The sequence below is a fragment of the Leptonotus elevatus genome, chromosome 9, assembly GCF_054856555.1.
Source record: "Leptonotus elevatus isolate MCC_2025b chromosome 9, RoL_Lele_1.0, whole genome shotgun sequence".
In the NCBI taxonomy this organism is placed as follows: Eukaryota; Metazoa; Chordata; class Actinopteri; order Syngnathiformes; family Syngnathidae; genus Leptonotus; species Leptonotus elevatus.
This window is the reverse complement of record NC_141247.1, coordinates 8100119-8126760: the sequence shown is the minus strand read 5'-3', so window position 1 is coordinate 8126760 and position 26642 is coordinate 8100119. Positions and strand designations below refer to the sequence as shown.

At 38.5% G+C, this 26642-nt stretch overlaps 1 protein-coding gene across 1 annotated transcript in view; it reads right to left on the bottom strand.

The window, feature by feature from the left end:
- The window catches only part of gpc3 (glypican 3), a 125530-nt gene extending 102803 nt beyond the window's left edge, over nucleotides 1–22727 (bottom strand). Inside the window, exons 1-2 of the mRNA XM_086085799.1 lie at nucleotides 22205–22727; nucleotides 16148–16309 (exon numbers count right to left, since the gene is read on the bottom strand). Coding sequence (XP_085941925.1) covers nucleotides 16148–16309; nucleotides 22205–22361 — 319 coding nt within the window. The 5' untranslated portion in view covers nucleotides 22362–22727. The remainder of the gene's footprint in view (nucleotides 1–16147; nucleotides 16310–22204) is intronic.
- Nucleotides 22728–26642: the final 3915 nt, after the last annotated feature.

The following is a 26642-nucleotide window of genomic DNA, read 5'->3' as shown; positions in this document are numbered from 1 at the left end:
ACAGCTTGGGATCAGAAAAGGCACAAAAGCACGCGTTACAGAGGAACTGTTGCAATTCTAAAACTTCCATTAAATTATTTTTTGATTGCCGTTGTTCATCAAGGAGAAATCTATGACAGAACATTTAAAAGCATTTGAAATGTTAACAAGAGTTACCATTCGTATTTCCCCTTCAAATTCAGAGCCAGAAAAAAATCCTTCACACCAGAGATCAGCTCAGGATGAATACAACATAACACACTTGCTCTCTGACGAAAAAGCCACCCTTTGTTAAGCGCGCATGAAAGAGCGAGGCCAAAGTGTGTGCATCTGAGAGAGGCTCTTTTCTTTCATAATTCCACTTTTGAAGAATTTTTACCCCATGCGGCGCTGACTGGCTGAAATATTATCAACAGAGAGACAGCCGTCATGTTGGGGTTGGTCAAATAAAAAGACACAGTGTGATTAAAAAGGTATATTATGAAAGTACTTCAAACAAGGTGCCAGCAGTGTTGCTAAAATGGAAGCCGAGGCCTCCTGTGGAGGCAGGAGAGCTTGGCAACCTACATAAAGCCTGTAGGGATAAGACAGACTTTTTGGGAAGCCAAACAATGAAAAATGAGAGCATTGAACAATACATAAAAAACAAAGTACTATTTGGGTAAAACCTATTAAATGATTCCCATTATGGTTTAGAAAGATGAGATTTTATACTCAAAGCAGTCTAAATGAATCATCCTGTGTTATTGTTTGATAATAACAGTCAAACACACCACCAACAAAAAAGAATAACAATGAATGTCAATAATTAGGGCTTTCCATTTTTGAAATATTAAATAAGGAACCTGCATGGTCACATGTGATTATCAGTTAATTAGGGAATGATTTAATCTTGTCAAAATGTATATATATTTAAAAATAATAATAATAATAAATTAAAATACTAGACTGAATACCGGCTGTCATGGTGTCTCAACAAATAAGTTCTGGAAGCGATTATACACTATTATGCCACTTAATGTCCAAAAAATATGTCTGATTGTCACCAAAATGTACACGTGTAGACATGTGATACTCATAGTCTGAACATATTTCAACAAAACCTTCAATATTTTGGATTATATTAACATTGTAAGTGTATATGCGTGCATGTGAAATGAAGTCATTGATTCGCAAAACAACTCCACAACAAAAAATATATACAGAGGCCATGGAAAATGACTTCCGGGCGGCTTTGAAGAAATTCTGGTCCACCATCCGTCGTCTCAGGAGAGGAAAGCAGTGCGCCATTAACGCTGTGTGTAGTGGAGATGAGATGTTGCTGACCTCGACTCTAAACGTTGTGAGTCAGTGGAGAGAATACTTTCGAAGACCTCCTCAATTCCACCGACACGTCTTCCTTTGAGGAAGCAGAGTCCGGGTTCTCTGAGGTGGGCTCTCCTATCTCTGGGGTCAAAGTCACTGAGGTGGTTGGAAAGCTCCTCGGTGGCAAGGATGAGATCCGCCCAGAGTTCCTAAAGGCTCTAGATGTTGTGGGGCTGTCATGGTTGACACGCCTCTACAACATCGCGTGGACATCGGGGACAGTGCCTCTGGATTGGCAGACCGGGGTGGTGGTCCCCCGGAGGGTGTGCTCCAACTATTGAGGGATCGAACTCCTCAGCCTTCTTGGTAAAGTCTATTCAGGGGTGCTGGAGAAGAGGGTCACATATTTTCGGCTGCTAAATGTCAGTTTGTCATCCTAAACGAGTGACAAAGTGCATCTATTTTGCCTTTGCCTCTTGGGAAATACGCCAGATATTCTTGACTCAATCCGCAAATGGATAATGAGAGGAAAATCACAGTTGGGGTGGATTCACAGGTGCGTTTTGTTTTATGTTGTTCGTCAGACTCACACACTCTTAAAATGTTCTCTGAGGCAATTCACCAAACCGAGAAACACTCCTTTGTGACTCCTTTGAACTACAAGCAAAAGCTCTGCATGCACACCCCACATAGTATTACTTTGTAAAATAGTTTTCCAGAGAGAGAGTGCAAGAAAAAACGAATACGTGATGGGCATCATGATAAAACGCACTCAACGGCAATTAAGTTCAAGTTAAATTGCAAGTTGATGGAAGAAGATGTGGTAATGGTTGGCATACCCCATTGTGTCTGCTAAACGATGCTCCAAGGAGCCCATTGGACACAGGAAAAGTGCCTCTCCACATCATTAAGTTATTAGATTGGCCCAGGGCAGCACGTAAACAACTTCTTGCAGCATGCATAACTGTACACCCCACCAGTCTTTATTGGATTACTGGAGGGAAACTACTTCAGTAGACAAAATGACTGAATGATGAAAGTCGATGATGGGGAGAAGGACCTGCAGCATTCATGGTCAAGAGGACAGCTAACGAGCTGACTTAGAGAATAGATGCCGAGGGCATTGAGGTCCGATTTTGATTATTGGCTGCTGGAGCCTGTCGAGATTCTCCACCATTCACCTCCTGTTACATGTCGTTAGGGATGCTGCCACTGAAAATGTTCATTCAGCACTACTGGCGAGTCGCGACACATAAGGGCAAATTCCTCTCAAGGTCAACCAACAGTGGGCCTGCCATTCGGATTGCTTGTTACAGTAATTAGAAAGGAAACAAAGTCAATCAAATATTTGAGGCTTCTCGCGAGATGCTAAATATGCTAGTTGCTAGGAATACGGTATGAGAATCCACTCGTTTTGGATTTGATGCCCGTAGCGCGTTCCAAAAAAGCTGGGAAGTTGACATGTATACCACTTTTCCTTTTAAAAGCATATAATATGCATTTGGGAAGTGAGGACACTAATTGTTGAAGCTTTGAACGTTTTTCCCATTCTTGCTTGATGTGCAACTTCAATCGTTCAATAGTCCGGGGTCTATGTTGTTATATTTTGCACTTAATTGCAATTGCAAAATTTTACTCCGCAGGTGCCAAACTACAACCCAGAGATTGTGGGTTCGATCCCATGCCATCGTAACCACGTAGAAGTAGCCTGAAACTGCAGTTGCTCCTTTTATACCCAATCATGACACTCACCAGTTTCCAATTAACCTTTTCACCTGTGGAATGTTCCACACAGGTGTTTTTTGAGAAATTGTCAACTTTCCCAGTCTTATGTAACTGTTGCCCCGTCCCATCATTTTTGGAACAATATGTTGCAAGCATCAAATACAAAAAGAGAAAATATTTTTATTAAAACACAACAGTCATCAATTTGAACATTATATATGTTTGTAATGTATTCAATTGAATCTTGGTTTCAAAAGGATTTGCAAATAATTATATTCTGTTTTTATGTACACTTTACAAAATGTTCCAACTTCATTGGAATTGGGGTTTGTAAATGGTCCGATCCAGGCCTAAACAGTAAAAAGTATGTCTCACATAATTGTTTTATTTTATTTCTGTTTTCACTTTCCTGCGCCACCAATTGTTGTTTACCTGCGTTTTTAGTGTGTGTGCGCGTGCGTGCGTGCGTGTGTGTGTGCTTCACAATTTTTTTGTAAATATAAGCACAGTAATTTATGACTCTCTTGAAAGTAAAAATAAATCAATTGGGCACTTGAGACCTGCAGGTAAATGCAGCCTAGCGGGTCATTTATAACCTTGCTTTGTCCGTTCTATACGCGGCGCTTTGCTAGTTAGTCTTGAAGAAGAAGTTTTTAACAATTCCCTTATCGTTCCTGTCTCAACAGTGAAAAACTTGGCAGTGGGTATGCATCTATTAATGGCAGCATGGAGGAATACAGGGGTAATGCTCACGATAACGAGTTTGATAACACTTCTCCAGAAAAGTGTACATTTACTGAGACCAGCAGAGATGCATTACACTCCACTTCCCAACTCAAATATACATAGAGTACAAAAATACACTTTTGGATAAGACCAGACAGACAACTAGCTGCCATATTTGCAGCGTTGTTTATGACAATGTTGGTCTGTCCGCGGAAAAAATAAATAAATAAAAACAACAAAAACTCCCATATTAGCAGATTGTTCTTGCCCAAAATGTACCCTAAATCATCCATGCCCTGACCTTGAGAACAGCCCACTGAGACTGTTGGAGTACCGGGCTGGCTGCCCCACTTTAGCAGATATCACGCTCACGCACTCAGATATCTATGCATGACATTATAACAATCCGGGCCAATCCTGTCGTCTCATGTTTATTAATTGCGTTTGCTCCTCGGATTTGGGTGTGACTGCCCTGAGGGTCGGAATTGCTCCCCCCGGCTGCAAAGGAGCGGTGGACTGTGATGAAACTGAGCCGACAACATTGTGGTCCGTGGATTTGCCATTTTGCACAAGCACTGTATCAGCACAAGTAGGCTACACACGTCCTGCCTGCTCCACTCTTTATGTCAGATTAAAACAAAATAGAAATAAGATTGAAAGTTAACTTATCATTTTCTTTATTTTCATGTTAGACATTAAAAATCAGTTTATTTAAAACTCATACACATTCCCTTTTCTAGGTTAAGACTTTTTTTTTTAATCAATCAACATCTGCAGCTTGTTGCTGCGCCACAGGATGCAGAACATCTTTGAGGGGAGAAACAATTAGAGCTGCCAGTCAAACCGCCCCAAGATAGGGATTCGGATTGGTTTCTAACTCCAGTTAGATTGGGGTGGAGGTGCAGCTCTCCTGTCTGAGACAAACATGCTAGCAACTAGGGGTGTTCGATTCGGCAATATGTTACAGTACACAATTCTCGTATCGATTTAATAAGTGGCCGAATCGATGTTTAAACATAATTTTTTTATGGAGATAATCAAAAAAACATCTTTCTCTGAGTTAGGGTTCACACTTTAAGCATGGAAGAATGTTAATTAATTAATTTAATTTAAATAATTTTAGGGATGCACCGAAATGAATTTTTTTGGGCCAAAACCGAAAACCGAAAATGAGAAATGATTGGCCGAAAACTGAAACACAGAAAAAAAATTATGTCAGTTTTTTTTAATCATTGCATTTATTATAATTAATTAAAATTATAATATTATTATAAAATATTTAGGCCTATTTAGCACGGGAATTTTAACAAAGCACAATATAAATTGAAATGCGTCCACACCAGACATCAGAGACATGTTGGCAAATGGTACATTAAACTGAGCATTTTCTGGCGGTGCAATTGCACTTTATAGTCAATGTACAGTACTTTGCACCGGTGGGCACGGATGCGTGCGGTGCGGTGCGGATGACGCATTTGTAGGCTATTTGGAGCGGGACACGGTGTGGCGCACTTAAAATCGGCACATTTACATATTCACCAACGTTTAAAAATAAATACATTTCTTCGGCTTACATCGGCTTTGGGAACGGACTGCAAAGTCACACAAGGCGTCCTGTACAGATCTGGAGTCACTCGGAGATAATGGTAAGTGTTTACTTGTTTAAAACTGTTGATAGCAATAGTGCTAACATGAGCTAAAGTATTTAGCACAGCCACCAGAATACAAGTGAAAAAGTGGAAGCGCTGGAGGGGCTCTCATCAAAGAAAAAAAGGAAGGCGCTGCAGGAGAAAGAGTGGCTCACCTGTCGTGCAGTAATCGGCAGCGATCTCTTTTTTGACATAGTTTACCAAGCGACCCTCTCCTTCTCCGGTGCATCACTACTTAATATTTCATTTCAATGCTGTTCAAACATGAAACAGATTGCAACCTGTTTGTTAAATACAGTGGCTAACAGTATTAAGCCTGAAGTTTCAGATAAATAAATACATTTTCATACAAATCTTACAGTGCACAAGTACAAGTTTACTGGTTAGTATTTTCTAAATTTTAGTGTAAAAAAAAATAGCAATAATCGACTTATAGATTCGTATTAGGATTAATCGGCATTGAATCGAATCGTGACCTATGAATCGTGATACGGACCGAATCGCCAGGTACTACGCAATTCACTAGCAATTATTCTATTCTGCTGCCTTCAAACAAACTGTTCTGGCAAAATTGGGCTTCAAAGTTGTGAAACTATATGGCATGAACAGCCAGCATATTGCAACTTTTTTTGAGACCTCAGCGTATCTCAGTTTAGTCAGCGATTCGGTTCTATTCATTCAGCTGTGGCGTTCCGCCATTCCTAAATCGTAGCCGCCGCTCCTTCAAATTTCCAATTAAAGCAGGTGGGGGCTGGAGAGGAGAGCAGCCACGCAGTGTTACACCGGACAGATGGAGAAAAAGAAGACCAGACAGCAGGGCTCGACACTGCGACCAATTTACCACAAATGCGGTCAATTTTACAATGTTTGCTGGTTTAAAAAAATAAAAATAACAAAATCTACTGTTCCGTTCGCTGGGCGCCGCAAGTGCACATTAATTAGTAGTGCAACGGATCTTTGAGCCATAACTCGTTCGGATCAAGTGCAAGAACGAGTCAAGATAGTGATGAGTTATTAACATTGTTTTTTAGTTTTAAATTATATTTTAGCCGTTTATAATTATGTTAACTCAGTATGGCTGTATGAATAGACCTATATTCTTATCTGTGTTACTTTCATGAGAAAGAGCAACGGGTCTGTCTATTCATTCGTAATCTAAAGGGAGGTTCCGGGGATTCTGCTGTGTCGGAAGGGAGTCAGGCTTATTATTATTGTATTTTTTCTAATCTGATTTATACCCATGGGAACGGATTCTCTTGTATTCAGTTGTAACCAGGTGTGTTGTGGGCTGACCTTTTTCTGAACCCTTTTTGTGAATAAATAACGATGTGAGCTGGAGAGAGATCATCACATTTGAACGGAGCACTGCTTGGGTGACTTTAAATGTGCGACCAGAAGCTTCTGGTAATTAAAACCTTTGCAAAGGAACTTCTTCAACAGAATCTCACCATTCAGTTAATTGAACACGCAAAGAGTACAATACTTAATATTGTCTACTCTAACAAATGGTGACCGCCGACGCTGAATTATAACGAATGGTCTCCTCCGTTGAACCAAACGGATGGTGTTATTCTGACGTGGAACAAGCTGCGGCGTTCAAGGACGGGCGGAACTTCTAGGCCTAAATAAATAAAGTACGGTAAGTGGAGACTGTTATCCACGTACAAGAGGTTTTGTCTGTCTGGTCCGCTGCAGCTGGTTTTTTCGTCTTCCAAATTATCTAAATTTTAAAAGAGATCTGTGTGAACAAGTTAAAGTTTGATGTCGTTAGAGAGTTGATAATTCCGACGATCTTGAACTAAACACGTCGTGGAGTGGTGCATTTGAAGGTGACGTGATGCAGACTCGAAGTGATGAAGCTTTTTTTGTACAGGAAGAAATAGCGGTTAATTTTTTGATTTGTTTTGTTTTTCGTCAACGCTATGAAGAATCCTTAGACCATAATATATATTGAAGATTATGGTATGCGCTCTGCTTTTTAAGCAGTTTTGGCCGATTTGGGGACGAGTATCATATTTGTTCATGGCTCTTATTGAAAAAGTCCTATTTACACGTAATATGTTTTTTTGAAAAAGCGCCTGTTTGAAATCGAACAGAAAGGGGTCCAGGTTGATTACAGCGATGATTGGATTTTGTATCACTGTATTTGCAATCGAGAGATTACGTGATTTATTTTATTTTGTAGGCGCTTCTACAATATGTAGTTTTGAGGTCAGGATTCCCGTTTGAATTCCTTTTGTTCCACGGTTGAGTTCGTTAGTGCGTGACAATTTCTTAAGAAAATGCGCCTTGCAGAAATTTTGCAAAATATGGAAAACAGTTTAGCTCAGCGGGATTGGGTAACCGCTGTGTATAAACGAGAGGTCACGTGATTCTTATGTCTGTCTGTGTGTGGCCATATGTGTTAACATATTGAACTATTAATACTAAAAGTGAGACGTCACTGTATTAAAACCGAATGTATACATCAAAAACTACAAACAAAATGGAGGCGATTTCGACCCGGATACAGAATGGTTTGTCCTGAATGCGCTTCCGGTTCAGGGAAAAATAAAAGCGTCGATGAACAATGAAAAAACGAACTGTGGATCGATTGTATAAAAAGCTTTCGCTGGACAAAATGGTATGTCAGACTTTTGTATTTTTTTTGTTGGTAATGAAAAAAGGCTGAATTTGATGCTAAAATGACTCCAGCATTTGTGGAGCAGTTTACGGGTGGTTTGTTTGAAGTTATCCGTTTATTGAAATTACCGTATAAAACTGCGGTTTAAATGCTATAAGATTTGTAGACAACGAATTGAAGGAATAACACCGTTTATTATTTTATAATGACTGAAGAGTGTGTGCGTATGCATTTGAGTGTGTGACCTAGCTTCTAAAAAGGTGGGGGCTATTTTTGTCATTGTGAGTGATAAATGTGATTTTGTTTGTTTTTCATCGATATTTTTAACTAAGTTTGGTGTTGTTTTTGTGTGAGATGAGACTGTTGTGATAGTGGCGTTTGTTTTATTAATGGGAATGGGATAAAATAGGTTTTGCGATTTATAATGTTAAGACCCCCCCCCCCCCCCCCCCCCGTTTCTAGGTTAGAATAAAAAAAGGTGGGGGCTGGGCTGTGCGCTGTGAGCATAATGTGTCCTCGTAATGGGACTCTTTTTTTTCTTTTTTTTTTTTCTTTTTTTTTTTTGTCAAAATGGTAAGAGAGGAATGATAAACAATATAAAATAAGTAATAGTATTTGAAAGATATTGTTGAGTTTTTGAAAAAAGAATATTAAATTAGTGTTTTATTTTTATTTTTTATTTTTTATTTTTTTTTAGTGACTGACCTAATAAATCTTTACACTTTAATGATTGATGACGATGGTTAATTTGTTAACTTTCCCTTTTCGGGACAAATGAATAAAGAGTAATGATAAAATAATGGCATTTTGTTTGAGAGTTGATATAATTATGCCTACATCTGTATAGCTGTGGCTGGAAGTAAGATAGTTGAATAAGGAGTTATGAATGTTTTTGAAATTGACATGTTGATAATGATTTTTAATATTTGTTTTTTCTCTGAGTGTGTCATTTCAGAAACTGATGTTTGAGTTTCAAGGCAGATGAGGGTTTGATGGCCTTCACTGATTACAAACTGCGAACGGGATGCGCCCCAGCTGCTGATACGTTGTATGGCTAGTAGCTATTTGAAGGGGTATTGAAAAAAAAAAAAAAAGAAATGAATAAAGAGGCTGTGTTTTTTACGAAACATTTTTGAGAAAGCAGGGAGTGAACTGTCTTGCTATGATCCCATATCCTCAGTCTGGCATTTTTAATGCATTGTATCAACGAGTGTGCATTTTTTTTGATCAGGTGAGCTCTCAGAAAGATTTTTTTTTTTAACAGCACTGTGATTTATAAATCCCAGAAATATTTTGTGTGCTGTGTTTTTTATGAGCCCCGCTAATATGTGAAAGATTAGCAGTTTGAAGATGATTTTTAGTTTGATTAAATCTAGGAAATGGTAGATATTTGTGAATTTTGTGTGACTTTATCCTCAGCCCCACTAATCTATAAAAGAGGTGAGGTTGATTGGCAGTTTAAATAATTTTCGGGACTCTAGGAGAATTAGAGTAATATGGTTACCTCTATTTTTATGGTCCCAAAGTCATCATATATTAGTGTCTTAAGTTGTATTTGCTTATGCTCAGTTTTATAGTGTTTTGTAGCTCTTTTGTTTATCTCATAGCCTGATTTAGAGGGTTGAGTTATTTATGACATTTTTTGAGTTATGAGGTCTCTATTTTGTCCTCCCTTTGTCTTGACGTGTTTGAAAAAATCAGTGGATCTTTGTCAAATGAGGGAGTTTATGTTTAAGAATTTAACCAATGTAGACGAGTTAGAAAATTAAAATCAAACTTAAAAACGAAATTAAAAAGGTTGTGGGGTATCGGCCTACACTCCAATTGACAGGATGAGTTTGAAAGTGATAATCCACAGTTTGAAAATGAAGAAATCTACCAGAGGAAATCAATCGCAAAGTAAGTCTGAAGCAAGCAAGGACAATAATGCATATTCGCCGAATGAAGGTAATTATATTATATTATATCTTTTATCTCAGAATCATATTTGAAAAATGTAATGTTTGGAGCCCAGTGTTTGCAAAAGAGTATAGATAATATGAATATATGTGAGTTTTTCCCAGCATGCCAGGATTCGGCCGGTCATGGGATTCTGGGACGAGAATAAGAGATATGAAAGGCACAGTTATGCAAATTTAGAACAAATTTAGTCATGGTAAAAAATTACCTATTATTGAACAAAACCTATTTAAAAGATAAATATTTATAAGCTCTGTCTTATATTAATGAATGAGCGAATGTCATTCAACTCAATCAAAGGCTGGGCTCTATTTTAATGTCACAAAAATAGATCTTTTCCTGTTCCAACAGCACAGGACCTACGGATCTTAACCAAATAACATTTACTAATCCCAACTAACAAAAACTATCAGGGTTTTTTTCCTCCAAATAAAATTTATGTGAGTTTATGAGAAACTAAAAATGAAAAGTTTCTGCACTCAGGAGAACGGCCCCAGGGGGTTGGTGAGGAAAAATTCCACATCTGGTCTACAAGGCTTCCGGAGACGTGCCAGGCTCGGCCATCTCATCAACTGATGCTCTCAGGTTGAAAGGAGAGACGAAATTCCACAACTGGATCATCAATCTTATCACCTCCGACCTGGAGCCACGTCAGCTGACCCAGTGATCGTTCTGGAGCGGCCGTTTCGACACCGTTTGAGGACATCAGTCAACGGATCAAGAGCAAGTGCCTTTTCTTGGGCAATCATTCCTTTGATCAGTCACATTTTGGGCAGAATAATCCCAGGTGGCAAATCGAAGAATTTGGGTAGTCTACCCCAAATTCTTAAAGAAGAGACGAACTATTGCGACACTCTTTTCATTAAAAAAAAAAAAAGACCTTCAAAGAACTTCATCACAAGATGGCTTCAAAGAACACATATTCGTCTGCCGATACATTGCGACACTTTTTAATGAACAACATTTTATGTTAAGCCTCACATATGCTATGCTTATTTCACTAAAAATCTTTTAAATGTATCAAATTGTTTTTTAATGTCATATGATTGCTAAACTACCTCCTCTTCTGCTAAAGGGATGTTTTAAGGATAATTATTTTTACCACACAACCATTGAAAAAAAAATGTTTTAATGTGTTGAGCTCTCAAGAGCTCAAATGAGGGAATGATGAGTTATTAACATTGTTTTTTAGTTTTAAATTATATTTTAGCCGTTTATAATTATGTTAACTCAGTATGGCTGTATGAATAGACCTATATTCTTATCTGTGTTACTTTCATGAGAAAGAGCAACGGGTCTGTCTATTCATTCGTAATCTAAAGGGAGGTTCCGGGGATTCTGCTGTGTCGGAAGGGAGTCAGGCTTATTATTATTGTATTTTTTCTAATCTGATTTATACCCATGGGAACGGATTCTCTTGTATTCAGTTGTAACCAGGTGTGTTGTGGGCTGACCTTTTTCTGAACCCTTTTTGTGAATAAATAACGATGTGAGCTGGAGAGAGATCATCACATTTGAACGGAGCACTGCTTGGGTGACTTTAAATGTGCGACCAGAAGCTTCTGGTAATTAAAACCTTTGCAAAGGAACTTCTTCAACAGAATCTCACCATTCAGTTAATTGAACACGCAAAGAGTACAATACTTAATATTGTCTACTCTAACAATAGCCATCACGCGCTGCCTGTTGAAGGCCAACCAAAAATAAATAATAAAATAAACACAACAAACAAAACTAATACATGGACGTCAATGCAATAGAGTTGGTAGGCTTTTATTTTGAAATGGACCCTCAAAGCGCACGGTAGCGTGTCTTCTAACTTGACTCGTTGTTACGCCCACGGTATTTCGTGGCCGTTTCTTTTTTCCCCCGTGTGGTGGAGCAACTCTCGATGACCAAGATCAACACAACGCCATCCCGAAATCATATTCAATCGCTAATTAAGGACACCAAGAAACCGCTATTTAATTACGCCATCATTTTATGATACGGCTAACACAAGTCTCCTGCGTTAGCAGTTAGCCGCTAATGGGACTGTAAACATTGACGTCTCTTGCGAGACGTGCGGTGCATTCAAATGAATTCGGATATTTCATACTCACACAAAAAGAAGTCCATCAACGTATTAAATGTTTAAAATTGCAAATATGTCAACAATGTGGGCTTTCTATCAATCTATAAAAGCTGACATATATCAAGAGGAATGATGGGGTGAAATCAATTTGCAGTTTTACCCATTCTAGTGGTTAATATGTAAATGAGTAAAAAATAAAGAATAAACCTTCCGTTCTTATATAAAATTCTTATAACATTTGCCACCAACAACTGGAGTGACTTTACATTAGTCCCATTTCAACAGCAGGCAAACACTGAACAAGAATACTATTCAGAGTCCATTTCTGCATCCGCAAGCATGTGTGCGCTTCCACCGGCCTGATTTTAACGGGAATGAGGGGAGCTGCTTCGAATGGCCGGGTGTCGGCTCATGTCCTTACTTCTACCTGTGCAAAGTCTAGGAAAATACTCAAAGAAAAAAAACTCTGTGCTTTGTGGTAGACTTGCACTAGGTACAAAAATAGAGCCCAAGATTCATCATGGTGTCATCACTTGTTATGAAAAAAAAGTGTATTGTGGTTTTTATTAAGACTGCTTTATTACTATATAGAGTAGTGGATTTATTTTATGCAAAATATTATTTAAAAATTGCCTGTACATAGTTTTATGGTGGTGACAGTTGGGCCAGTCTACTTCAAGATTATTCCCTTTAAGATTTTTTTTTTTTAATAACAGTCATTGACTCACATATGATTACCATGAGAGTATGGAACAGATAACAAAAAAAGACAGAACAAAGTACTAACCATCAAATGGTCTTTTCGATATTCCTGTATATTATAAAAGTGTAATCAAAGTATTTTTGTTGTACTATTTATGTCCAACTTCTCCCTCAGAATTGACACAGACTGCTGCAATGACATCAAGTTATTTCTACTGCCCACTGTGCTGCATCATGTGCTGACTGATACACTCTTAACACAATATTCATAATTCATTTAGCAAATTAAATTCCCAGCATGTGCAAGTTTGGCTTCTCATTTAAAAATTTGAAGACGAGCACCCAGCACAGGTTTGTGGATTCTCATTCTGAACTAAATTGAAAGCATCGGCCCATTACGAGTGAGGCAATCAAGGCACGCGGGGGAAGTTGATATTATGATCTCGCTAATGGAAATCAAAATGAAATTTGAGTCCATCACAAATCAGAGTAGATGCTGCAAATATTCCATTGCACGTTATTTCCTCAGTATGCCATCAAGATATCAGACAGGGCTCATTAGATTGCCAAAGAGCAAACAAGGAAATGTGTGTGAGAGCCCAAGTCCAAACATCTTACCTCCATCCTGCTATTGATCTGAAAGAAAGCACCTATATTTAAGCCAGTCATCCCCAACCAGTGTGCTGTGTGAGACCATCAGGGGTGCCACTGAAAATTCTCCAATTCCACTTAATTTGTATCGTAATTATAATTTATTAATCACAAATGGACCTTTGTTCAACCATCTATGCCAGTGATAGACAGTGACAAGCAGAATAATTAAATGCTGCAGCAGGAGGTAAAATAAATGTGGGTCTCCACTTGTTGCCATTCATACAACAGAGGCCTCCAGTGAGTACATCAGCATTGTGTTCAATAAAACAGGCTCAAATTGTTGTTGTACGAAGCTATCAAAACAAATGATCAACAGTAAAAAAATAAAAAATAAAAAATTATTTAAATACATTTAAGAACTTGTACTTTTTTATTTTTACTTAAAAAGACACCACACTATTTGTTTACACAAGAGTCTGTATTTCAACTTAAGTACAGAATGTTTTGCCACCTCTGATGTACAATCGAGGAGTTGGAGCTGCAAGGACAAGGGGATGCAGAGCTGGAGCACTCGCAGATGGGAGCTAGACAAGTGCAGAGGGGGAAGCCTTTTGATCTGTGCTCGGAGTGAGCTGGGGAAGGGGGGGGAAACAGAACAGAAAAGAACATGCGCTCAATTCCCAATACTGAAAGCATGAACAAATGAGGAGAGAGTGAGAGGGAAAGTCAAATAGATTGATGGGGACAGAGATGGAGAAAGAGGATGACAGGGTCTGACTGAGGGAGAAGAGGAAGATAAAGTAGCTGGAGACAGATAAGACCAGGATGTTAAAAGGATTTCAATGCGGGGGATGTTTGGGGAGTTCCATGCAGTCCTTTGCTAAAGCAATTAGTATTGAACCCCTTCTAGGAAAGTAGAGCGGTCTCTAATGTTGTTAGCTGTAGACGACCGAGTCGAGCAAACCCCACAGTCCCCATTATACCCAATGTTTTAATTGCCATATCAGGGTGTGTGTGTGGATTGCACTGCGACTACAAATATGAGATATATTGAAAGGTGGAAAGATGATGCTAAGAAAGTGAAAAAATGGGCAAGTTACATAAACACTGAGTAATTAATTACAAATTCATATGGTATATTCATGAACAGTATAAGAACAACCAAGAGTAAAGAGTGGTATCGAATATCCTCAGATAGTGCCTCTATTTGATGTGCGCTAGGTGAATCGTCCACTACTCTACTAATGTATATAAATGCCTCTTTCCAAATATGGTTGGCCAAGGCCAACATGTGGATCACAAAGAAAACAAAAACAATTTGTGAGTGATTCAATTGGGGGTAAACTAAAGGGTAACCTCTAAAACAACACACACACTTGTCTTTTTATCATCGTGGTGGATTCTCATTGACATTTCGCAGCCCCTTTTGATTGCCTATCCCCATTCCTTACCCTAACATTAACCATAACCAGTGATGTGCAGTGAGCTCGAGGTTTGGGTAGGCAGGCAGACGCACACACCAATTACAAATTTGTGTGTCGGCAGGCGAGTGTAAAACGTATCCTAGCGTGACCATATTTTAATTTCCAAAAAAAGAGGACACTCAGCCTGACCTCGAGATGCTTGATACTGGCAAGATGCCATGCATTCAAACTATTTTAACATATGCCTCCTCTGCATGGGTAGAAAATAAAACGAAAAAAACATTACTCACTTTTGAAGTCTTTTTTTTTTTTTTACTTCGAGCGGGGTTCGTACCCGTCGTCTCCGGTGCAGCAGCTCAACACTTGCCACTTAGCTAAAGTTCTAGGCCATCGTCACAACCAGTGCGCGGTCTGCCAGCCACTCTAAACGTTGCAGTGCACTCTGCCTCCCATTTGCCGCACAACAAAAAACGGACAATTTCAAACCCGCCCAGACGCCCGGAAAGAATGTAATAAAGTGAATATCTCCCTGTAAAACAGCCTAATTCCTCACAAAATCAAAATTACCACAATTTGTGCTCACTCTTTGCAGATATTTATAGAACATGATTGTGAAAAACTATATACAGCATTTGGCAATTGATCCTAATGTAAATCTCATGTGTTGGTCAGAATTGCGATTTGATGTTTGAGTTAACTCCAGAGGATTTCAGATTTGTTGGATTCCGTCATGTCAATCAGAAAGAATTAACATTTGAGAAGCTAAAATCTGAAGATTTGGACTTATTAAAATAATATTTCAAAATATTTTCACTTTTCGTGTGTTCATTGAGTTTTGACTGTTGTGTTTTAACTTGATGGAAGTTGTGCAATTTTCATTCTTGCATTTTTGCTTTGACTGGATCCAGTCGAGATGAGGAGCATTCTGAATGTATTGTTGAGATATTACATTATACTAGCAAAGGTGCTTGCCGGTAATTGTTTACCGTATCGATTTCTACTGTAAAAAAACAAATCTATGATCACAAGGTGATTTAGGGCAGAGAAACAATGCTATGCTATGGATGGAGAAAGTGAGGTGGGAGATCTTCTCACATCAGGATTCACATATCAAATTGAAGCTGAAAGTCTGCAGTTAAAGCCGATATTATTTGTTGCAGTTCAAGTCTATTGAGGTGATGCTTAAAGCGAAAAACATGAGAATTGTGTCAATGTACTTTATGGATACTTATGGACCTGACTGTACAAATACTTTCACTGTGCTATTGATCATCAACAACTGAGGGAAACGTAAATAGGAGAATTAAACAAATATCAGTATTTGTCCCATCAACATTTTGCGAAGTCGAAACCATCTCATGTATTTAAAGATTATCTCAGCGCTTACCTTGGAAAATGGCAGCATTCTGGATGATAATTTGTTTGAGTTTTGCACTGACAACTTGCAGGCTGGACTCCATGTTGCTGCGGGCGGCTAACTGATAGCGTTCCTCCATCTTTTTGGAACAGCAGGCCGGGCCTTTGGTTTGGCAAACCTGCAGGTCAGCACCTGGTAGGACATCAACAAGCACATGAGGGTGTGAGTTTTAAAGAGTGCAAGGGAAGAAGCCACTGATGTACAATTGTATAAACGGCTTCTCCCTAAGAGCAGTAATCAGACCAGATCTTGCCTTAATAAACTCGAGATTATTCTGAAGACCCAGTAATATTTAATGAAAAATAAACAGCTGCTAAAAATATGAGTCGTTTTGTGTTCTGCGCTGTGTTGTTTTCCACAGAGATCAATTTGGTCCAGAGGAACTTCGGCACCACTCAAGGCTGCAGTAAGATCAAAAGTCTTTTTTCCCCCCACAAAGTTAGGAGCCAGGAGCATTGCATCTTGCAGACAAACAAACCCAGTATGTTATTAGATAACACCAGCCAACACTGATAAGATTGGCGGGAATGAAATGTGAAGTTGCCAAATCATGCCCAAGGATGTTTACACATCGATTGATAAGAACTAATTGGGCTCACAATTTTTTTTTCAAAAGTAGATAACAATAGAAGTAAAACTAAGAATGTTACTTGTCACAGTATCTGTACAATAACTGCTTTTAATTTAATAAACCAATACCAGAGGGAAGCGAGACAGTTAAGACAATCTGAATGTTTCATTATTCTGTTAATTATAGCGACGCTGAAGTGTTAACAGTGTCAACGTGACAGAACTCAATGTTGTCTGATCATACCTCAAAGGACACTTTTCCCAAAAGAATATCTTTGGTTGTGACTGTTTTTCATACATGCCAATTTTTACATTTAATACAGAGAAGTGATTGGATACAGATAATGTATATAAATAATCTTAGTGTGTCCTCAGGCCTCAGTGTGTACCTGTCTTTTCTTCTTCTTCTTCTTATACTCCTTTTCTTTTTCTTTTTCTTTTTTTAATTTGCTGTGCCTGCTAAGCAGCTTTAAAAAAATATGGTTGCGTTTTTGGGAAATGAAAAAAGACCAACATCAGAACGTATTACACACAAATTGTAATTCACACAATCGTTAGTGTTTATTTGTCTTCTTCTTTCTGGAAATGCTAATTTTCTATTTCACTTGTTGCTAATTTTGCCATAATAGTGGCAGTTCCACCCTTTAGGGTCATAACATTAATACTTTTAACAATGGAAACACTTACAAAAGAAAAACGTAAGAGACAATTATTTTTGATGAAGACAGAGGTCTTGAAAATGAATGCAAGTGAGGAGTACATTTAGCGCGCTCACCAACTGTGATGCCACTGTGACTTCTGTACCCTTCTGTACTGTTTATGTTTTTGTGATGTAAGGGTGCTTATTCAATCACAGGGATAGAAAGAGACTGCACTCCGGGTCAAAGATGTATTGTATGTATACCAGTTGTACCCTTACAATAAAAAAAGACAGCTTAGTGGAATTGGTAACTCCAACACAAGAACCACAATAATATTTTTCTCACTTTACAGGCTTTAATATTGATATTATTATTCATGAATGAATGTATTGCACATGCATATGTCCTCTGGTGTAGAAAAGAGGAGAACATTTCTATGTTAAAATGGCAACATTTTAAAAACATTTAAACTGTTAAATTCACTGTAATTCCTCAATGTTAATTGCCCAATTTTTGTGAAGGCTCTTAAATTAAAGCTGGACGAGTACATTCCAATTGCATCTTGATTATCTTGTTTCAAATCCAATGCGTTGGAGTAAAAAGGCAAAATCGTAACAGCTGATTCTATCTGTCCATCCATACATCCATTTTCCATTTCGCTGACCTAACTGCATCTGCATTCAGCAAAGACCTTTTGAACAGCAGAACTGCTTTGTTGGGACATAAAGTATTACTCCGCCTTACAAAACCTGAATCTCGATTGGCCCTTCAAGCTAGCTATTGATCTTGAGAACCAGACTCGAGACTATAAACGGCACACAGGGGGTGACAATTTAGTGAGGCGATGCAGCCGAGTGTCAGTCAAACTGATTAACGAGCAGCAGGGAGCAACATTGCCAAAGACTTCGCCTAACTTTCCTGATCTCTACCAACTCCCGTTCCTGGTGGAGGAACACAGTCTAATCAAGGCAACAAAACAGTCACACTTTTTTGTGCAGCACACACTGAAAGTTGAAGCGATACAGACAAAGGTCTCCAATTGATAAGATCAACTTAATTTCAGGCTGCGGGGGGAAATTATTAAACTGTCAGCAACACCATGGTAAGCACAGTCTATTCAGAGGAAGGGTATGCTGGAATTAAACTTTCAAATCTGACAAAACAGACACATCAAGAAGCAGATGATGAATGTGCTTTACTAGATATATTCATCATAATGAAAAAATAAGACATTTTCTGATCCAAAAAAACCCATGGATTTTATTCTAGCTGCTCCTATTGCCTTAATGTTTGGTTTTCTTAAAATAAAACAAATTAAAAAAGACGTAATGAAAAAAGTAATTTTTCAGTGGTTTTGTTTAAGAGGCTTTTCACATCATTGAACTTGAGGTGATTCAGGGATCAACGTTTTACAACAATGGATGGATGGATGGATGGATGGATGGATGGATGGATGGATGGATGGATGGATGGATGGATGGATGGAAAAAATGAAGAAAGATAATGTAGGCCCAGAGCAATTTATGTGTAAATCTCCCCAATATACAAGCTCAGCTCAAGGTGATGCCTTTCAATTATTGTGTACTTTCGATCAATATAGTGAAAGAGAGGAGTGGGGGTCAGATAATTCAACATGCTGAGCAGCTGTCAAGGGTTTTCAGTGTGCCTCTTCAACAGCCAGATAATCACGGTCACCCTTATGCTTGTTGCTAACTTGACAAAAAAAAGAAAGAAAGTTTTTTAATCCTGACAATGCCGCTTGGTGTCATTACAGCAAGCTAATGGACAAAAGGAGCTTGAGGATGACCTCGTGCATGTCTAACAAGCTTAAGCCACAGAACAGGGCACCTCTTCGGTTTCACCTCACCAATTAGTACACAGTTACTACTATGCAAGTTTAATGATGACACATAGGGGAACAGGACTGGAATTAATGCATAGAATATATTAAAAGTTCTACTTATTACAATCATACATTATATCTACAACTATCAGTATAATGTCAAGCCATAGAGTCATTTCAAATTGATATACCTTTTGACGAGTAGTGCCTTATCAACAGCAGGCGTGTTTGTTCTTCCCTGCTCACTATAAATACTACTGAGTTTACACAAGCATCCACCACCATAGCCAAGTACATTTTAGTGATAACTGAAACCTATTATTTGCCTAAACTTGGTTCTCCCTTTGGGTTTTTTAGGTGAAGCAAAACACCAACAATAACAACCAGATACATACACTAGATAACTTTAGGACTGTTAAACAATGAAGGAGTGCTAATAGTGAACAACATGTTAGGAATGGGGGAAAAAAATGCCCTTCAGTGTTGTTGTACTACAGATGGGGAGGGTTTTTATCACATTTGCAAGTGATCCGAAGAGGCTCTTGGGCAGCTTTCTCATCTGAGTTACAGCAGTGTACATTTGCCAAAGTCTAATCCCTGCAAGACCAAAATATTTGTTTCAGCACAAATGAACACAAAGACAGAAAGAAAGAAATCGCATCCTCTTTTGTGATGATCTGCAGGTGCAGGTTTTTCCACACCACTGTATATAATCTCACTATTGTCAGTCCCAAATCATTATTGTTTATGTATGCAAGTTCTTTGGAATCATGGCAAAAGTTTGTAAAACAACTGTTTTGTTTTTGCTGTTTTACCCATCATAGTTAAAATTCTGCTTAGCCTTCCGGTGCACCTCTTGTTTGATTAACCTGTAGCCTTGCATGAGAGAACAAATTAATACACGTACTGTATTATGGGCAAAGCACGACATGACAATCGACCAGAGAACACATATACAGTAAGTGCAAATAATACTGCAGCAAAGTAAAAAAATATGTATTAAACGTATGTTTAAATATTTGCGCAGTTGACTTGTTCTGCTTTGAAAAACATTTTGATGTGCTAATCCAGTTGCTGCACACACATTACATTTTAGCTCACTAACATATTGTAAATACTAGTATCCTCACATCATCTCTAAAGGCATGTTTATACCTGGCACAGTTATGAAATTTTCTTTACATACATATATTGAAACCACCGTTGATCGGTTAATCTGTTGATTCACCTCAGTTATTATCACACGTGATATGCAGCTGTGAATATCTGTGGGACCCCAAACGTGAAATAAACATCGATGTTTCATTAGACTTGTTTATTCCTTAACAGCTGCCTGCCTGACACTTTATCCAGATAATTATCCTACTTCAATGTTCTTTTGACCTCCCGCTTAGGAAGCATTAGAATAATGTCATATTGATTATTTGTTGCTGTATGAGAAGACATTTGAATCATCCTACATTATATCATCATCACACATTTCACTTCTTCACACATTTCACATACACACTCTATTTATGTAGTGTATCCTGTAGATCCACATTTAAGGAAAAATGGGAAAGTAGACAGAACTAAATGGATATATAAAGTGCTTCACTAATTAAAAACGCAGTATAAAATTTCATTTTGAAATACTTTTATGAATTCAAAACAACACAACAGTGGTCACTACTGCCTATAAGAAATATTTATAATTCCACCAAATAAATGTTTTTCATCAGCCCGTTTTCCCATTGCTGCAAACTATAAATCCTCGCTGAGCAATAATACACACAATAGGCTGAGACGAGGCTGGAGAGAGAATAGGCTATGTTCATGTATGATTATTCGCTGTAAATTAGCCGCTGCTGAAGCACAATAGGGAACACCTCTTAGGATGGTGCGGCGCTATTTTAACATTTCTCTTCATCAAAGCAGAACATCTTATTAGATGGTACTAATGTTATACCTTTCCTAAACGCTTCATCAAAGGTGCTGCAGAGATTTTAGTAGCACTACCAAACAGATGCAATAAGTCTCTTTTCTTTAATATGGTATAATTTCAAATTGATATTACAACAGTACATGTCCATTTATTTGCAGCAGGGCAACTGTGTGTGTCATGGGCATGTGAAAAATGTCAAATATGACCCAACTGTGACGAACCGTCCTTTGGCTGACTGCATGGTAAAGTTACTTCCTTGAATGTCTCTTTAGTTGAAGACAGACAGACTTTGAGATTTGTGGAGACTAAATATTTCTATGGATGTGCCGGATCTTGCCCCCAGCGGCTGTCAGATATGTGCTGGCCCACGTGGAGGGTGTTTGATTAAAAGTGGATGCATGGAGAAAACACATTTCCGGAGTTGTATGTACCCGCAGATGGGAGATGAATATGAAATGTAGAGAGGGCATGCCAAAAAAAAATGTTTTAATGCATGTCACGCTTCTTCCCCGCTATTTAAGTTGCAGCCTTTTCAGATTTGTTCCACTCTTTCCTGTTTTGGAAGAACATTTGCTGGCATAGAGAAAAAGGAGAATGGAGAGTATATGACAATTCACCTGGAGGACATTGAACATGAATGACACTGAAACGCCTGATGAACATTTGCTACCATCCCCAAAACTGAATCTCTTATTTTACAAGATTTGACTACCTTTAATACGGGTGGGGGTTTTTTTAATGTGAATTTTCACTAACTAAACAGCAGTAATCTTTGAGGCCATGAATTGTGATCAGTCCATCATTTCAATTAAATGTCAAATTTGGTCCAAGAAAAAAAAGAAGAAAAAGATTAGACAAAGAAATCGACCATAATTGGAGTAATAATCACTTAATTTATATCCTGGCTGTTCGAAATTAATTGAATTTATTTTTAACAGCATATTTTGCAGGTTGGGATGATTTGAGCTAATCGACATCCGACTGACAATCAGTGGCGCTTTCGCGGACATCCTGTTTGTAAAAGTGAAGGCACAGGGCGAAGTAGTTACCTGACACGGCGGTTTCGGGGACCCATTTGGATCCCGGGTGCAGAGTGTGAAACACAGCGCGAACCTCCTGGCAGTTCGGCGCCTGCCCCCCGATACCGGATAACAGCCGGAAAAAGGCGCACAGAAGAAGGGCACTGGTGGCTCTTAAACTAAACATGGTTGTCAATCAAAACTTAACTGCAACAGAAACGCCGTATATCAAAAGTCTGTAAAATGATATGAAAGCATTAAAAGTTCGAAGATCCGTTGTTTGAAGACTCTGCCATCTTATGGGTCAGCATCCTTTTACGAGTCGTGCGCCGCCAGCATCCACGCGAGCAAGTCCGACACTGGCAAGTTGTGATCTCCTCCACCGAACACTGCTCCAGTCAACTGAAGGCATGTGCGCGCGCTCGGACATGCGCACACCTGCGTCTACATTGGGGTCCTCTTTGGTGTTCGTACAAGGAAGCAGCAGTGATGTGAACCGATGCACGAGCACGATTACTGCGGTGCACAGGCTGTTGTGGAGATGAGTGGTCCCGAGATTACTGGATGTAATTACGGTCGCCGTGCCTTTTGTGATTCAATATTACCAATAGAGACAAAGATAGTTCATTTATTTATTTGAGTTGTATGTTCTCTCATCTCTCAAGTTGACTCTTAATTTTAAAAGCCAAAATAAGACGATTGTGTTGGCTGACTTTCATTTCAGCAAGCTCTCACTTGGGCTCAAAGCAGCTCGCCTCCCCTTGGCGTCAATTCAGTTGAAATGGCGCCATCTAGCGTTCGACCTGTATGCAACTACTTTTTTATGCAGAAAATAAAATCACTATGGAAAGTTGATTAAGCAGTTATTCTGCTAATTTATCATTCTAATTTCGGTCGCAGGCCACAGGGCCACATCAGTTATGTTTTTCCTTTAGCAGGTTGTGTTAAAAGAAATGTAATATCACCTCATATTAAAGAATTGCTGCACATGAAAATGCAGCATTTCATTTTTAAAGGTGCATTGTGCAGTTTAAAAAAGTAATGTTAAAGCTTTTTCTACATCATGCATGCGCCACCAATGCCCAGATGAGTACGAAGAACCCTGACTGTTTTACTCTGACTGCACCTATCAGCTTTTATCTTCCCTACATAGTAGAGTGTGCGGACCCTCACACTCAAGTTTCTTTGAGTGGCGCAGTTTTTCTTACCTCATTTGAAGTCATGTTTTCGTTTTGTCAACTGTGGCTGTCGCTTTAAGATCATGCACGTACTCGCACGCGCACTATGAACGAGCCTGACACAGATGTTGCAGTTACGCTTTGGGCCAGAGGTGGCCGTCACAAGTAAAAATGTGACAAACTGCACAAAGATCCTTTAACAAATACAGTATTAAAAAAAAATTGAAAAATGATTTCTAAATCACAGGTCATGAAAAATTGTGACAACCAAATATAAATACTAGCGGTCAAATTATGTTAATGGTTTTGGTAGAGGGGGAAGCTTGTAAAAAGCTTTCATTACCCAAAAGAAAATCAAGAATACATGCCATTTTATATTTTTACTCATCTTTATTTATAGAGCACTTTAAAACAACCATTGCTACAAACAACGTCCTGTAAAGGGAGTAAAATCAGTCAGAGAATGACAAACTTAAAACAAGAAATTAATAAACCCAGACAGACACATGCAGCCCTAGTGGGCCAAATCAAATTAAATGACTAGCTAAATTTGGACTGCAGGCCTTGAGTCTGACATTTTGTCATTTATTCAATACCCAGTTTAAGGTTCCTGTACCAATACACCGTCCTCACAAGTAGGGCAGCTTTGCTTTGGCATTAGTAGGACAACTACTTGATCCTATTGAGGCAAAACTTGTGTTAGGCTACTAATGTGAGCCATATGCCTACTAGTTGGGCCTAGTGCAGATCATTTTTACTAAAAAGCTGAGGCCATAAGTGGCACTTGTAGTGGATAAAACATTTGTAAGACAGTCATTCTATTAGTTTACCAAATCGTGTTACAAGTGAGGACAAAGAGCATACTAGATGCATGGACCTTAAGGCAGAATTACAAAAAAGGACACCAAATTGCAATATAGCCCTTCCCTTCAGATAAAAAATAAATAAATGCTGCAGCCTTATAAACTCTGAGATGATCTAATCATCTGGCGGATTACAGATGGATACTGTGCAATTCCTTTTATTTACGAAGGTGTTGGAATTGCGAGGTCATCCACCTGAAAACCACAAGACAAAAGTAGCAGTGTTAAAGTCTCCGATAAAAGTTGCGACAAAGGGGATACAATTTTATTGGCTTTGCCGTTGTCAACAATATGTACAACTTTAAGTATCTAGGGATTTCTTCGGTGGGTTTTGTGTGACAAACAGCGAGTTTTGCATGGATTTGCACAGCAGAAAGCAACAGAAGCTGGAAGCAAACCAACAAAACTCACTGTCAGCCCATAAATCCACACAATTACTGTTTTCTCGATGCATGGTGGAAGGCCAAGTGACTGACAACACCTGAAGTGCACAAACTGCAGTAGGTGAAGTGTACACTACCTGCACTGTGAGCACTTTGGAACAGCCAAGTCAGTGACTGAAGACATGCAAAGCAATATTACAAATGAAATCTCAAAGCAAGTAGAGTTCATAAAGTCTTTCACCAAAATCACTCTGGGAGAGAAAAAAAAATGCTCAGTTCAAAGTTCAAATTGATGTCATACATGGTGTCATGTGACAACATGCGTCACTAAACCTCAGTTAGCAAGCATCAAAAGGATTAACTTTTTTTTTTTTTGAACAAAGTCTAAAAGAAGAGCCAGCATGAATACCCTGGTGACTACCTTTTTACAGTTGCTTGTAAAATAGGATTTTACATTTGCTCATCACTGCTACAGCTTTTAATGTTACTAAATTTGCTCAGTTAACAGTTTTATGATAATAGATTGAGCCTGGAATTGACTCATTTTGGGGATAAAACTATTACTAGCTTCCTGTAATTATAATCCGACACCTGGTTATATCCGGACCATTGATTGCTCGCATCGTGACCTTAAAGTATGATTTGTTCACCAGTAAGAAACACACAAGCACTTTATTTTCAAGCATTAAACAGCATGCTATTTATGATGGCAGTTACCCGACAGATGTTAATGGTGCAAAAGCGAGGCGCTCCCTCACACACGTTGCTCGCGGAGAACGTCTACAGAAAGGGAGCGTGAAAAAGCTCTCCAGCCAGAAGGAGCAACTAGGGCAGTAGATAATCAAGTATTTCACTATACTACACTAGATGCACCTTAGCTGGGGAGTCTCGGGGGTCAAGCAACTCGTAGACCGCGGTGAGAAGAGACTGGTGTGTTCTTTTTGCGAGCAAGACCATGTCCAATCTGAAAGGGAATAAAAACAGTTGATTGCATCACATAAAGAAAACGTGTCACCCTGCTCTGGAGTCCAAAAGACTCTGACCTATTTTGAAATGCTTAAGTAGGCTTCCAAGGAAGCACACCTGTACAAATCAGGGAGCCTAATTGGTCCAAACTGACTAATCATCTGTGGACAGGGGTCACAACCTTTTTCCTAGTCATTGAGGTAGAAGGGGTCAGGAACATATTCTAGGAGTTGATGTTTTTGTTTGATTTCTAGTTTATGATACATCTTTACAATGATTTGATCATTTGTGTTTACTGCATTTTTATAATTATTTATTTGGTGTATTTGATTGATTTATAATGCGGTTTGTGTACGTTTTTAACTTCTCTCAAATTGCAATGTCAAATTGAACTACATCAATTCATACACTGCACATATTAGGTGTCTCATAAACCGTCAATGTTAGTCTATCACTGTCAATAATATTACATTTCCACTTTGTGCTAATCTTAAAAATATTACTGGAGGATGTTAAACTACTGCATATTTATTACTCGCCAGAAACAAACATGCGACATTTATTTTTTTCCTTCTTGTTTAGAAGAGATGTAAATTTACTTTAAGCCCTCCTCAATGTTGCTCTTTATTTTGTTTGTACTACATTATTAATGCAAGTGTTTGTGTGAATTTTGCTACTTTGATCGCTCTACCACTTCCTCTTTAATCCAACATTGCATTTACAAGGCTTTACTTGGAGAGACGTGCAAACAAAAATCTATTTTACCAGTAAGAAAATGCATACCATCTGTTCACCTAGTGGCTATATTCACCCATTTCTAAAGTAAATAATTATGTTGATAAATTATTTATATTTCAATATTCTTCACACAATACACCCATAATGGCTTCTTTTTTTTTTGCAAATGTATTAATTTAAAAATAAAAACCTAAGACATCACATGTACACAAGTATTCATAGCCTTTGCTCAAGTCTTTTTGAATGATGCCAGATCTCTCCTAATATGTACAGTCAGATTCAAATCTGGGCTCTGGCAAGGCCTCTAAAGGACATTCACAGAGTTGGTCTGAAGCCACTC